Raw genomic sequence first — 15,831 nt, 5'->3', positions numbered from 1 at the left:
CCCTTTTTTCTTCCTTTTTTTTTTTTTTTTTTTTGCATTTTTTTGGATTTTTTTTTTTTTTTTTGCTTTTTTTTTTTTTTTTTTTTGGCAGTAGTCTCTCTCTGAATGTGAGGCTCGCCTGGAACTCACTGTGTAGCTCATGATCCTCCTGCTTCTACTTCCCAAGTGATGAGATTACAGGTGGACACCACCATGTCCTACAAACAGATACCTTTATCTTTTTTAATATTTTATTTATTATTTTTAGTGTATGCATGCATTGCCTGCATGTAGGTAAGTGCACCCATATCGTGCAATACCTGTGGAGGACAGAAGAGGCTGTTGGATCCCCTGGGACTAGAGTTATGGACGGTTGTTAGCTGCCATGTGGGTGCTAGGATTCAAACCTGAGTCTTCTGCAAGACCACCAGTGTTGTTAACCGCTGAGCCATCTCTCCAGCCCCCAGATACCTTTATTTTTTTTTTCTTGCAATTCTAGTTCAAACTCAGAAGCCTGTACATGCTAGACAGGCACTTCACACCCCCTTTAAAGTACCTCCCTCCACTTAATTACATTTATCTTTTGGGGAATGTGGTACGTACCATGGTCCACATGTAGAGGTCAGAAAACAACTTTGGGTGTCAGTTCTTTTCTTCCATCATGTCAGTCCTGGGGTTTGAACTCAGTCAGCCTTGGCAGCAAGGGCCATTAACTGCTGAGTCACCTGAACAGTCCTATTATTATTTATTTATTTATTTATTTATTTATTTATTTATTTATTTAATTTTGATCTTATTGAAACAGGGTCTCCCTGTAGCTCCAGCTGGCCTGGAACTTACTCACTGTGTAGACCAGGCTGGCCTCAATCTCACAGAGATCTGACTGCCTCTGCCTCCCGACTGCTGGGATTAAAGGTGTGCACCACCATGCCCAGCCTTAAAATACCATTTTTTTTTTTTTAATCTTTTTGAGACAGGGTCTCCCTGTAGCCCCAGCTGTCCTGGAACTCACTATAGACCAGGCTGGCCTTGAACTCACAGAGATCCACCTGCCTCTGCCTCCCGAGTGCTGGGATTAAAGGTGTGCACCACCACGCCCTACAAAATACCTTATTTTTAATAAAAGTTAGACATTTATGGGGCTAGAAAGATGGCTCAGTGGTTAAGAGCATTGACTGCTCTTTCAGAGGACCCAGATTCGACTCCCAGCACCCACATAGTAGCTGACAATCCTCTGTAACTCCAGTTCCAGGGGATCCAACACCCTCTTCTGACCTTGGGCATTTGTATGACATATATATAGGCAGTACACTCATACATGTAAAATAAAAATTAAAAATTAAATTTTTAAAAAGGTAGACATTTATAAGGACATATTTATAAGTAATATACCAGTATCTTCTATTTTCCACTTTTTTTTTTCTTTTTTATAGCTTCATGAACAGGAAACCAAACTTGAATGGATTATTTTTCATGAAGTATTAGTTACCACCAAAGTCTATGCAAGAATTGTGTGTCCAATCCGTTATGAATGGGTGAGAGACTTACTACCCAAGTTGCATGAACTTAATGCACATGATCTGAGCAGTGTGGTTCGGCGTGAAGTGAGAGAAGATGCAAGAAGGAAATGGACAAATAAGGAAAATATGGAACAGCTAAAGGGTGAGTGACTCAGTTCTACTCTTTCATTTTCTGAGACAGGGTTTTACTTTGCCCATAGTGGCCTCAAATTTGTGGCACACTTTTCACCTCTGCATCCCAAGTACTAATGTTACAGTTGTTCTCATAACTGTGAAGTCATATTTTTCCCAGTTTTGCTTTACAATTTTTATTTATCAAATTTTGTGACTTACTCCCTTAGAACTGCCATTTTTTCATCAGGCATTTTTTGAACCATTAGGACCCCAGATATGAGACATAAACAGTTGTGATAGTGAACCATGGCAGAAAACTTATTAGCTCACATACACAAAAAAACTTGTCAATAGAACTTTTTGAAGTAGAATGATGGATCACACATTATCCCTATTTAGCATTCCTGGGAAATAGAATGATGAAAAATTTTGCCCAAGAACTCATAGAAGAGGCTGGAGTTGCTGCTCTTGCAGAGCACCTGGGTTTAGTTCCCAGCACCCACATGGCAGGTCACAACCATCAGTTACTCTAGTTCCCGGGGAATCTGATGCCTTCTTCTGGCCACCTTAGGCAGTATATGCATATGGTGTGCTTATGTACACACAGGCAGAACATTCCTACACATAGAATATAAATCAAAAAAAAATTTTAAGAGCTTTTAAACATGGCAACCACTGGCTGTTTTATTGCAATATTATAACATTGCCCTACATGCTTGAATTAGGGTCAGTTTTTCAGACTAATTGATCTTCATGCACCTTTTTTTGTTGTTCAGTTACATTTATTTATTTGTGTGTATGTATGTGTGTGCATGTGTGTGGACATGGGCATGACATGGCATGTATGTAGAGGGTAGAGGACAGCATGAAGTCTGTTCTAACATGTGGGTCCCAGAGAACAAACTCAGGTCAGACTTAGCAGCAAGCACCTTTACCCACTGAGCCATCTTGCTCTCATGCACTTTTTTATTACTGTGGTGATAGTCTTAAGGATTGAACTCGGGGTCTTATGAATGCTGAGTACACACTCTACTGCTGAACTTGGAAACCCCACCTGTGCCCTTCCTTTTTGACCAGATTTCATCTCCTGGTTGTGTGTGTGTGTGTGTGTGTGTGTGTGTGTGTGTAATGTACATATATGCAGTGCCTGCAGAGGCCAGAAGAGGGTGTTGGATCCCTTGGAGCTTGAGTTACAGGCGGTTGTGAGTTGCTCAACATGGCAGGTTGAAAGAACCATACTGAGGTCTTCTAGAAGAACTGGAAGTGCTCTTAACCACTTTTATTTAAATCTTTGTGTGTATATGGTGTGTATGTGAGTCTGTCCACATGCATGTGGAAATCAAGGACAACCTCAGCTGTTGGTGTTCACCTATCTTATTTTAGACAGGGTTCCTTGTTTACCATTGTTTACACCAGACTAGCTGGCTCTTGAGCTCCTGGGTATTTTCCTATCTCTGCTTCCCATCTTGCTATAGGAATGCTGGGATTACAGATGCTCACTGCTGGCCAGGTGTGGTGGTGCACACCTTTAGTCCCAGAGCTTGGGAGGCAGAGGCAGGCATATCTCTGAGTTCAAGGCCAGCTGGGGCTATGGGGAGACTGTCTCAAAAAGACCAGAAAAAAAAAAAAAAAAACCAGAACAAAACACAGATGGTCACTACTGTGTCTGGCTTTGTGTAGGTTCTAGAGATTTGAACTCAGGTCCTCATCTTGCACAGCAAGCACTTTACCCACTGAACTGTATCTGTAACCCTCTTTTTCTTAATGTTGAAAATCAAGGTGTATCTTTGTAATGTTTTCAGATGGAATATCAAAAGAAGTTCTAAAGAAAATGCAGAGAAGAAATGATGACAAATCAATATCAGATGCACGGGCTCGTTTCCTTGAGAGAAAACAACAGAGAATCCAGGACCACAGTGACACACTGAAGGAAACAGGCTAAGCAGTGGACTGTCCAATTCAGGAAGTAGGAAAAGCAGCCAGGAAATGTACTTCTGTTTGTCAGTTATTTTGGACAGTACTGTCAAGAGGAAGTGGTCAGCAGCTGTTACTAGCCTGTGAGCTAAAAGCAAATCAGAGTTTATAAATCAGCTCAACAAATGAAAGTTTGAGAGAAAAGACTGGGTTGCATACTCATAGGCATGAGGTACATGAAACCAATGAAAGATGATAAAATACTTTCCTCACTTCTGTTTTGCTGGCCTTAACTGGTATAAAGTGCTGTCATGAAGATATTTTCAAAGAACACTGAATTGTATTTAATCAGCGTGTATTCCATTTGCATTGAAGCATTAAAGATTATTTTCCTTAAATCTCTTCAAGGCCTTCTTATTGCTATTAGAATAGTGTTATATCAGGTATGTGATCGTGTCCTTCAGAAGGCTGAACTTATGTAAGAGGTTTTTACTCAGCAATACTTAGATGTCTGTTTAATTGCTACAGAGCTTTATAGATATTTAGTGGAAAGAATTAGTAAATAAAATTGCCTATGGCAGGATTCTTTCTTGAATTAATCCTAATCCTTAAATTGATTTTTCTGGGATTATACAAATTCCTTTTTATATAAAAGTATATTGTTTAAAACAGTAGCTATAGCCATTAACCAAAGGACAGATGATATATATATAAAGTTTTTTTTAAACTGTTCCTACATACTTGTATCAGCCCATGTATGTGGGTGTGACAGTGCTTTCAAGCAGCCCCCCACCTGGCCTACTCTCTTTGGCTGCGGCTGCTTGGGTAGGACCATTTAAACACCTATTACTCCGATCTTGAGATGGGATTTTCACAGCAGCCAACACTTCACTAGTGTTTCAAATAGGAACCTTGAGGCTTGTATTACTCTCAGGCCACACTCAGCACTTGCCTACTCTTGTTTACTGCCTTGTATTGTAGTTATTTGTGTTTGTCTGTCTTCCTCATTAGATTATACGCTCCTTGTGGGCAGGGACTATGTCTTTTTCACCTTTGTATCTTCATGGCACCTAGCATAGTGCTTTGCATATAGTAGTCATTCAGTGTTTGTTAAATAAAGCTATTAGTGTCATTAAAACTCATAAGTCAGTATGTGGATTTTTGGGATTTTTGTTTTGTTTCTTGAGACAATCTTACTGTGTAGCCACCACTGGCTTGGAACTTGCTATATAGACCAGGCAAGCCTTGACCTTGCAGTAATCATCCTGCCTGTCACTGAAGTGCTGGGATTATATGCATGTGCCACCATATCTGGTAGTGTTTTTATATATTTTGTATAAAAATGAAGTCTAGGGGTCAGTGGTTAAGAACAATTGGCTGTTCTTGCAGAGAATCCAGGTTCAGTTTCCAGCACCCACATGGTGACTCAAACCACTTGTAACTCCAGTTCCAGGGATCTAACATCGTTCCCTCTGGGAACCAGGTACACACGTGGTACACATACATAAATACAGGTAATCACATGTATAGAATATGGAAATCTTTTCTTTATCTTTTTTTTTTTTTTTTTGGTCTTTTTGAGACAGGGTTTCCCTGTAGCCCCAGCTGGCCTGGCCTGGAACTCACAGAGATCCACCTGCCTCTGCCTCCCAAGTGCTGGGACTACAGGTGTGCACCACCCCGCCTGGCTATAAAGTCTATTTTATAGGTACTTCTTTTCCAGTTCTTTCCCTTAATATCTAGACAATTTTAAGTTCATAGTTAGAAACATGAAACTTTTCAAAAGAAATGATGACCCAAATCATTATGCTTCACCTTGAAGGTAAATAATTTGTTTCCAACATTGTTAATTTGTTCACTTTTAATCATTTGGTCCTGTCAGTGGAACCAAATGGAATGAAAATTCTTTTTTAAATCAGTAAACATTAAGCAGCACACTTTTAAGTCTATATTCAAATTTCATCAGCTGTCCCCCCCCCCTTTTTTTTTTTGGCTTTTTCAAGACAGGGTCTCCCTATATCCCCAGCTGGCCTTGAACACACAGACATCTGCCTGCTTCTGCTGGGGATTAAAGGTGTGTACCACCACGCCCAGCTAGCTGTCATTTTTTTTTTTTTTTTAGAACAAACATAATTAAGGGAAAGCAAGAACGCCCAAGAGGGAGAGACTCCACAGGAGAAATATCCCCAATAATCTTTTACAGCATTTTACTCCAGTTTGGGATTCAGCCAAGGATTATGTATGATATTTGGTCTATTCTTCCTCCTCTTGTTGCTCTTCCTCCTCCTCTCCTGGGTTTTTTGTTTTTGAGACGAAGTCTCACTTGGTAGCCCTGGCTGGCCTGGAATGCAGTATGTAGAGATCCACCAGCCTCTGCCTCCCCCAAGTGCTGGCATTAAAGGTATGCACCATGTGTGGCCTCTCCCAGATTTTAATCTGGAAAAAGCTTCAGGCTTCAACTTCTACAGATTTGTTTTTTCATAAATACTACGGGGTAGTTATTTTAGAGTACCCTGATTTAGGTTTCTCTCCTCTTCAGATTTCTGTGTGTATGCAGGCACATGGATGGATGCATGCAGATATCACTCTGCCTCATTCTTTTAGACAAGATCTATCACTGAACATAGGGCTTACGAACTGACCAGAATGGCTAAGCAGTAAACTAGAATTTTCCTGTCTCCACCTCCCAGTACTGCGATTACAGGCATGAGCTGCTTTTTACATACATGTCTCAGGTCCCCATATCTGCATAACAAATGATGTTCCCAGCCCTATTGTTAGACAATTTTTTTTTTATGTGTGTGTATTGCCTGCATGTACGTAAGTGCACCCATGTCGTGCAATGCCCAAGGAGGACAGAAGAGGCTGTCAGATCCCCTGGAACTGGAGTTACGGATTCAAACCCGGGTCTGCTGCAAGAACAACCAGTGTTCTTAACCGCTGAGCCATCTCTCACAGCCCCAACAATTTTTACTCGAATGTTAGGTAAGCTATTCAGAATCTCTTCTAAAGCATTACAGCTGAAGGCACATGGTATTTGCTTCTTATTAGTGGTCTTTTATTATTATTTTTGTTTCTTCAACTTAGTTCTCATAATTCCAAAAGTAATTTAGAGCCAATGAAATGGCTCAGATGAGTAAAGGTGCTTGCCACACAAGTTTCTTTGGCCTGAATTTGATCTCCTAGACCCACATAAAGATGGAAGAAGAGAACTCCACAAAGTTGTCATTTGACATCCACATGTGTGCCATGCCACATATGCCCACACAAATGAAATGCCCACTCATGCATTATAATTTTTTTTTTCAATTTAAAAAAGTAATTTGAAGGGAAGATATTCCCAGATAAATAAAATATCACACACATAAGAATTTATCCATTGATTCTTGCTTGAATCAGCTTTATGAGTGGGAATTGTATTTTGTTTTGAAATGCTGTCTCATGTAGAGCCCAGACTGGCCTAAAACTATGTAGCTGAGGATGACCTGGAACTTCTGATCCTCCTGCTTCCATTTCCCAAGTACTGGGAATAAAGATGTGCCAAAGCAGAGGCAGAGGCAGTAGGATCTCTGTTGTGAGTTCAAGGCCAGCCTGGTCTACATAGTTCCAGGCCAGCTGGGACTACAGGGAGACCCTGTCTCAAAAAGACCAAAAATATAAATAAATATGGGGCTGGAGAGGTGGCTCAGTGGTTAAGAGCAATGACTGCTCTTCCAGAGGGCCTGGGCAGTTCCCAGCACCCACATGGTGGCTCAACCATCCATAACTCAAGTTCCAGTGGATCTGATACTCTCTTTTGGCCTCTGCGTACAGTGTAAAGTCCCAGGGACAGATACACATATATACCTTTTTTTTTTTTTTTTTTTTTTTTTTTTTTTTTGTTTTTTTTTAGTCTTTTGAGACAGGCTCTCCCTCTAGTCCCAGCTGTCTTGGAACTCACTATGTAGACCAGACTGGCCTTGACCTCACAGAGATCCGCCTGCCTCTGCCTCCCAAGTGCTGGGATTAAAGGTGTGTGCCACCACACCCAGCATATATACATTTTTTAAAAATCTGTTTCTAAAAAGTTCTGGGTATTTAGAAGGGTGACTTAACAGTCCAGTTTACTTGGTGCATAGAGTATACACAGGAAAGTAGTAATCTGAAGATACTAGTCAAGGTCAGATCATGGTAATCATTGAAAGCCAATTTATGGACTTGGGATTTTATGGAATTATATGGATTTGTTAGAGGGGAATGGCATCATAACAGCTTTGAGATAGTTGTTACAGGTTGGGTTTTTTTTTTTTTAATGTGTACGAGTGGGGCTCAAAAATGACAAAAAAAAATCAATTTTTCAGTTTCCATTAAGAAGATTGAGAACGGGCTGAGAGATGGCTCAGCGGTGGCTCAGTGGTTAAGGCACTGACTGCTCTTGCAGAGGACCTGGGTTCAATTCCCAGCACCCACATGGTGGCTACAAACTGTCCTTAACTCCAATTCCAGGGGACTCCGACGCCCTCTTCTGACCTCTGCAGCATTGCATGACATGGGTGCATTCACATACATGCAAATATACATAAAATAAAAATAATAAAATATATTAAAAAAAAAAAAAGAGCCAGGCATGGTTGGCGCATGCCTTTAATCCCAGCACTCAGGAGGCACTCAGGAGGCAGTGGCAGGTGGATCTCTGTGAGTTCAAGGCCAGCGTGGTCTACATACAGCTGGGGCCGCAGGGAGACCCTGTCTCAAGAAAAAAGACCAAAAAAAAAAAAAAAAGATCGAGAAGAGAAATATCATAAGGGAATACTTGATCTAGTTAGGAAGCATAAAGCTATTGTTTTAAGAGAGGTTTTCTCTTCAAAGAATGGGAATTCATCTTCAAATTACTGAAACAAACCAAAAAAAGTTACAGTAGAAAATCAAAGTACATGATCAGGTATTTCATTTAAAAATGCTAAAATAGCCAGGCGTGGTGGCGCAGGCCTTTAATCCCAGCAGAGGCAGAGGCAGGTGGATCTCTGTGAGTTCAAGGCCAGCCTGGTTAATAATAAATGATCATTTCGCTTGCAAGAAAATTTAATGAAATTTCCAATTTTTTGGGGGGTCTTTTTGAAGCAGGCTCTCCCTGTAAGCCCCAGCTGTCCTGGAACTCACTATGTAGACCAGGCTGGCCTTGAACTCACAGAGATCCACCTGCCTCTGCCTCCCAAGTGCTGGGACTACAGGTGTGTGGGACCACGCCTGGCAGAGCCATGGTTTTTACATTTCTTTTTTGTCTTTTTGAGACAGGGTCTCCCTGTAGCTTCAGGTTAGCTGGGGCTACAGGAGACCCTGTCTCAAAAAGACCAAGAAAAAAAAATTAACTTTAAAAAAAGATGTGTGCCTTCAGGGCCTTCAGGAGTTTATGTGTACCATATTTGTTCAGGTGTCTGTGGATGCCATAGGGTGACAGATCTCCTGGATCTGGAATTATAGGCAGTTGTGAGCCATCTGATGGGGATTGTTTGCAAGAGCAGTAAGCTCTCTTAGCCACTGAGCCATTGCTCTAGTCCTGTCTCATGTGTGTGTGCATGTATTTAAGATACATACACGTGTATATGTATATACCTCAAACTTATTTTGTGTTTGTGTACATGCATATTACCAGAGTGTGTGTAGAGGTCAGAGGACAATTAGTGGGAATTGGTTCTCACCAAGTAGGTGTTCCAGAAATCAAACTCAAGTCAAGCTTGGTAGCAGTTGCCTTTACCCACTAAGCCATCTCACTGGCCCCGACAATTTTAAATTGTAATCTTCATGCTCATAAATATTTTAAAATAATACTTATTACTTTTTAGGGGTTCCTTTACACTTTAAATATGAATTAATGCAAAAATTACCTTGTAAAGCCAGGCATGGTAGCATACACCTTTAATCCCAACACTAAAGCCAGCCTGGTATACATAGCAAGTTCCAGGCCAGTTGAGGCTACAGGGAGACCCTGTCTCAAAAAAAAAAAAAAGACAAAAAAAGACTTATCTTGTGAGTTTAAGTTTTCTCAAGATAAGCCTGGCATAGTAGAATACTCCTTTAGTCCCAGCACTTGGGAGACAGCGACAGGCTGATCTCTATGAGATCCAGGCCAATCTGGGCTACATAGCAAGGTCTAGGCCAGCTGGGAGTACAGGGAGACCCTGTCTCAAAAAAATCAAAACAAAAATACTTGTCCAATAAAACCCACATGTTCCCTTTTTTTTTTTTTTTTTGAGTTCTGGAATTAAATGCACACCTAACACACCTGGTTCTTGCTTTTCAATTTCAACATTTGAAATGGAATTGATTATTCCAAAATATACTTTTTTTTTTTAGTCTTTTTGAGACAGGGTCTCCCTGTAGCCGAAGCTGTCCTGGAACTCACTATGTAGACCAGGCTGGCTTTGAATTCACAGAGATCCACCTGCATCTGCCTCCCAAGTGCTGGGATTAAAGGCGAGCACCACCATGCCCGGCCAAAACATACTCTTAAATCAGGCTGGTGTTTTGTTTATGAGATACTTATATACTCTGGTTTTGTTTCTGTGGTTCTGAGGATGGGCCTTGTACATAATAGATGAGCACTCTACCACTACATCTCCAATCCCTAGAAATACCTATAAAATGACTGTTCTGTTGTGTTCAGGTATGATTATTAACATGCTAGCCTAGATTTCATATCAAATGGGCAAGATAGTCAATAAATAGTATAATAACCGGAGAAAGTAAATGGGTTAAAAAATTTTTAAATTCATTTTATTTTACCTGTATGAGGGTTTTGCCTGCATATAAGTGCACCTGGGAGAGCAAAGCCTGTGAAGGCAAGAAAAGGGCATCAGACCCCTGGGAACTGGGGAGTTACAAATGGTTGTTAAGACGGTATATGGTTTTTTGTTGGTTTTTTTTTTTTTTGGTTTTTTTTTGGGGGGGTCTTTTTGAGACAGGGTCTCCCTATAGCCCCAGCTGTCCTGGAACTATGTAGACTAGGCTGGACTTGAACTCACAGAGATCCACCTGCCTCTGCCTCCTGACTGCTGGGATTAAAGGTGTGAACCACCATGCCCGACATCTCAATCAATCTTAATCATCTTTATACCCCCTTCCCCACTGGCACCCTTCTAACCCCCCTGCACTGGAATTCATACATTCTGTCATTTGTGTTAAGGCCTATAGTGTCAAGTTAGTGTCCCCAGATGTTCTTCAATGCCCGTTTACCTACTGAGGTCTAGTCAACCTATCTAGAATCCCCAGCTCTTCCTCACCCAGCAATAATCAGTTGCCAATATTTCTTTAGCTAATATTGGGGTCTGCTGTCCATTTCCCCAGTTCTATGCTGGGTTTTTGTATGCCTGAGTTTGCATGGAACTTGTGCCGGCTGACACCATTGCCATGGAATCATATGAGCAGGTTCCCAGGGAGTTTATAGGACTGTTTCCATATGCTCATGCACCTCCTCCCTGGCTCTTAAAATTTTTCCACCCCCTCTTCCACGATGGTCCCTGAGCCATGGGTGAGTGAAATTTAATATGAGTCCTGTCCAAGGACTGGCAATCATCAGACTCTTGATCTCTATTCTTTGGCCATTTGTGACCTTTTGCGTTCCTGGCCCTCCACTGCATGAGGGAGCTTCATTAATGAGAACTGAGACTCATTAGTGTCCACTTCTTTACCCCTGTTCTATGTTCCATGAGCATTAGGTGTAGAGGTTGCATTGTAGATGTGCCACCTAGGCTTGGGTAATTCACAGACAACATCTGTGTGTGACCAGTTGTGGTACTCTGTAATAGTCTCTGGTGCAAAAGAAGCTTCTTTGATGAGTGGTGACTGGGACATTTGTAAATATAAGGATACATATTTTGCATATAGTAAGAAATTACATTAGTCTAGGGATATGACAGTCTTGGGATTTTCTCTAACATCTATGACCTTTCCAGTCATGTGTATTTGGCTATGTTTACAGTACCACACAAGTTTCCTCCCATTGAGTTCACTGGTACATGGGTGTTTTTTGTTTTTTTTGTTTTTTGTCTTTTTGAGACAGGGTCTCCCTGTAGCCCCAGCTGTCCTGGAACTCACTATGTAGACCAGGCTGGCCTTGAACTCATAGAGATCCCCCCTGCCTCTGCCTCCCAAGTGCTGGGACTACAGGTGTGTGCCACCACATCTGGCTGGTACATACGTTTTAAGCTGAGTTTTCAAAGAATAGTAGGACCTGATTGAAAAAAAAAAAATCTATTTGGAGAAATAGAGTTAAACAATGGAAAAGATTATTGATGTAATTTGAGAGGGGCTTTTAAAAAAAAGATTGCTCAGTAGTTAAGAGCACACTCTGCTCTTGTAGAGGACCAGAGTTCGGTTCCCAGCACCCACATTGTGTGGTTCATGACTGCCTTAACTCCAGCTCGAGGGGATCCAACACCCTCTTCTGGACTCCACCAGCACCTGCATTCACATGCATCTACCCTCACACACATATACACCTAATTAAAAAATAACAAAAACTTTAAAAGGGTTTTACAATATACAGTCTATATCTTTATTATTTAATTTTATGTGTGAGTGTATTGCCTGCATGTAAGTGCACCTGTGTCATGCAATGCCTGAAGAGGTCAGAAGAGGGCGTTGGATCCCCAGAAACTGGAATTATGGATGGTTGTTAGTGACCATGTGGGTGCTGGGATTTGAACCCGGGTCTTCTGCAATAACAGTGTTCTTAACCTCTGAGCCATCTCTCCAGCCCCAAGAAATAGAATTTTTAAGCCTTCCTCAGCAATGAGTATAATCTTGTCTCACTACATCTGATCTGGAGGCTCAACTAGAGAGTAATTAAAATATAAATATTTGGGGGTGGAGAGATGACTTAGCAGTAAAGAGCACTGACTGCTCTTGCAGAGGACCCAGGTTTGATTCCCAGCACCCACATGGCAGCTACAAACCGTCCTTAACTCCAGCTTCAGGGGAATCTGAAGCCCTCTTCTGACCTCTCCGGCATTGCACGACACGGGTGCACTCACGTACATGCAGGCAATACACTCATACACATAAAAAATAAATATTTAAAAAATATATAAATACTATAAGCACTTAGTTTTTATTTAAAAGCTTTGTGTTTATATGGGTAGTGGCTCTAAAGGACAAAATTTTTTATTATTTTTTTCAGACCTGAGTACCAAACCCAGGGCCTTGCACTTGCTAGGCAGGCACTTATACCACTGAGCTAAATCCCCAACCCCATTTATTATTTTTATTTTATGTGTACGTATGTATAGCAGTGCACATGTGTCATGCAATGCCCAGGGAGGTCAGAAGAGGGCATCAGATCCCCTGGAACTGGAGTTACAGACAGCTGTTAGCTGCCATGTGGGTGCTGGGATTCGAACCTGGGTCTTCTGCAAAAACATTCACTGTTCTTAACTGCTGAGCCATCTCTCCAGCCCCCTAAAAGAGAAAAATTTTAATGACTCTTCATGTTAATACGCTAACTCAGAAAAGAAAAAAGTAAGTCTGAGGTAGGCTTATATCATCAATGCTATGAAATTTTCAATCATTGTAGTGTTACACAATGAATAGCAGTATTATACAATGTTAAACTCAATTACTTGGAATACTAGCAACCAGGAAAAGGAAATAATCAGATGTTTTACATAACTATTTTTATCAGTTATGACAGGATGAGGTAAGGTTTTATATATTTTATTTACTTAGACAAAATTCTTGCTATGATCCCTGGTTAGCCTGGAACTTCCTATGTAGATCAGGTTAGCCTCAAAGTAATAGCAATCTTTCTGCCTCTCCCCAAATTGGAAAAATTGGAAACTGGAGATGTGGTTCAGTGGTAAAGCACTTTCTATGTGTCAGGCCTTGACTTTGATCTCTAGGACTGCCCTGCTTCCAATGTTTTTCTATTGTGTCTTAGGTTTGATACATTTTTAGACTTGGCTATAATGATCTTAGGAGTCCTATATAAAAACTGCTCACTGATGAACACGAATTGCTTTCCTATATCATTCTTTTTAAGTTATTTTTATTTTATGTGTATGAGTGTATTGTCTGTATGTAAGTGCACCTGTGAGAGCATCAGATTCACTGGAACTGGAGTTAAGGATAGTTGTTAGCTGCCATGTGGGCACTGGGAACTGAACCTGGGTCCTCTGCAAGAGCAGCCAGTGCTTGTACCCACTGAACCATCTTTCCAACCCCTCCTGTATCATTTTTTTTTAAAAAAATAGTCCCCTTTATTATTTTTTTAAAATGTTTCTTTTATGTGTACAAGTGTATTGCCTGCATGTGTGAGCGCACCCATTGTGCAATGCTGTGGACATCAGAAGAGGGTGTCAGATTCCCCTGAAACTGGAGTTAAGGACAGTTTTTAGCCACTATGTGGGTACTGGGAATCAAATCTGAGTTCTCTGCAAGAGCAGTCAGTGCTCTTAACTGCTGAGCCAATTCTCCAGCCCTCCTGTATCATTTTTTAAAATATTATTTTATGTGTATGAGTGTATTGCTTACATGTATATAAGTTGAACTGTATCATGCAATGTCTGTGGAGGTCAGAAGGCGGCACTGGATCCCCAGGAACTGGAGTTACAGTTGTCAGTCACCATGGGTTTAAGACATGGTCTCACTATGTAGCCCTGGCTAGCCTCCAACCCACAGGGATTTGCCTGACTCTGCCTCCTGAGTGCTGGGTTTAAAGCAGCGCACCAGCACACCTGGCTTCCTGTATTAGTGTTTTTTCTTTTTGTTTTGGTTTTTCTGAGACAGGGTCACCCTGTAGCCCCAGCTGGCCTGGAATTCAGACCAGGCTGGCCTTGAACTCAAGAGATCTGCCTGCCTCTTGCCTCCCAAGTGCTGGGACTAAAGGTGTGTGCCACCATGCCTGGCTCTGTTATCAGTTTTTAAAAGTTTTGTTACATTTTTTATTTTTTGTGTGAGTGTATTGCCTGCATGTGTCTAAGTGCTCCCATGGAGCTCAGAAGGAGGTTGTCAGATCCCCTGGAATTGGAGTTATAGAAGGTTGTTAGCCAATATGTGGGTGCTGGGAATTGAACCTGGGTCCTCTGCAAGAGCAGCCAGTGCTCTTAACCATTGAGCCATCTCTCCAGCCCAAAAGATTAAAAAGAAAAAAATTGTGTGTATGTGTGTATGTCTTTGTGTGCGTAAGTGCCTGCAGAGGCCAGAAGATGGCACTGGATCCCCTGGAGATAGTGTTACAGGTGGTTGTAAGCTGCCTTACATAGGTGGTGGGAAATGAACTTAGGTCTTCTGCAAGAGCAGCAAGCCCTGTAAACCAGCTGAATCAATTTAAAAAGCCTTTACAAAAGAAATTGAGTATTAATCTTACTTTTAGGTATGGAAAAATAAAGGACTAAATTAGATTTTAATTCCTTGATACTTTGTTCTTGATTTAACCAAAATTTTACTAAATTTCTGTCTGGAGGAAATAAAAAGTTGACTACCATTAACAAGGCATATACATTGCTACTGAGAACTATCCCTTGAGTGTGACAGAACTGGCTGTAGGAACATGTTTGTGCATCATATTTTGCTTTGAATTGAAGACAGTAACTCTAGGCCATGAAAAAAAAAAAAAGAGTTCAACATACTTAGAAATTGGGCAAGGGGCTGGGAAGGCAGCTCAGTAGCTACAAGTGCTTTCTGTGCAAACATGAAGACCTGAGTTTGATCCTCAGCATTCATGTTTTTTAAGAGTTGGAAGCCTGGTCTACATAGTAAGTTCCAGGGGACAGCTGGGGCTACAGGAAAATCCTGTTACAAAAGACCGAAAAAAAAAAAAAGAGTTGGAGGGAAACCTGGGCTTGGAGCCATGTGATCTTAGTGCTGGGAGACAGGAGACTCCTTAGAGTTTCTGGGTCCCAGAGAGACCAAAACAAGGTGAATGGCTAAGGAACACCTGCAGTTGACTTCTGGTTTGCACACACACACACACACACACACACACACAGAGGAATGGGGAGGAAAAAGCCCATAAATAACCATTCCCACTCTATTCCCATTGCCTTTGCATTCTACAGAACCTCTCAAGCTTCTGTAGTGACTTATTGGGTGGAACAGGATGTGACTGGCATTTACTATCAGGGTTAAAATGCTTCCACAATGGGTCTGTGAATCACTACATTTAAACCAACTCCCTGAGATGACTTTTAGAGAGCTGTTTTTGGGACATCTTACTATAGTCTAGGGTGGCCTGGAACTCACTCTGTAGCATAGGCTGGCCTCAAACTCAAGTGATTCTCCTACCTTAACCTTCCAAGTACTGGGATTACCCACCACCCTCCTGCCATGA

General features: G+C 41.3%; 1 protein-coding gene across 1 annotated transcript in view; it reads left to right on the top strand.

Annotated features, from left to right (window-relative positions):
* Dhx40 (DEAH-box helicase 40) overlaps positions 1-4,667 on the top strand; it is a 55,681-nt gene extending 51,014 nt beyond the window's left edge. The window contains exons 17-18 of the mRNA XM_017800512.2: positions 1,413-1,641; positions 3,416-4,667. Coding sequence (XP_017656001.1) covers positions 1,413-1,641; positions 3,416-3,555 — 369 coding nt within the window. The 3' untranslated portion in view covers positions 3,556-4,667. The remainder of the gene's footprint in view (positions 1-1,412; positions 1,642-3,415) is intronic.
* Positions 4,668-15,831: the final 11,164 nt, after the last annotated feature.

Source organism: Nannospalax galili, unplaced genomic scaffold (assembly GCF_000622305.1).
Source record: "Nannospalax galili isolate Female #2095 unplaced genomic scaffold, S.galili_v1.0 scaffold879, whole genome shotgun sequence".
In the NCBI taxonomy this organism is placed as follows: domain Eukaryota; kingdom Metazoa; phylum Chordata; class Mammalia; order Rodentia; family Spalacidae; genus Nannospalax; species Nannospalax galili.
The sequence above is the reverse complement of the archived record's forward strand: the minus strand, read 5'-3'. Positions and strand labels throughout refer to the sequence as shown.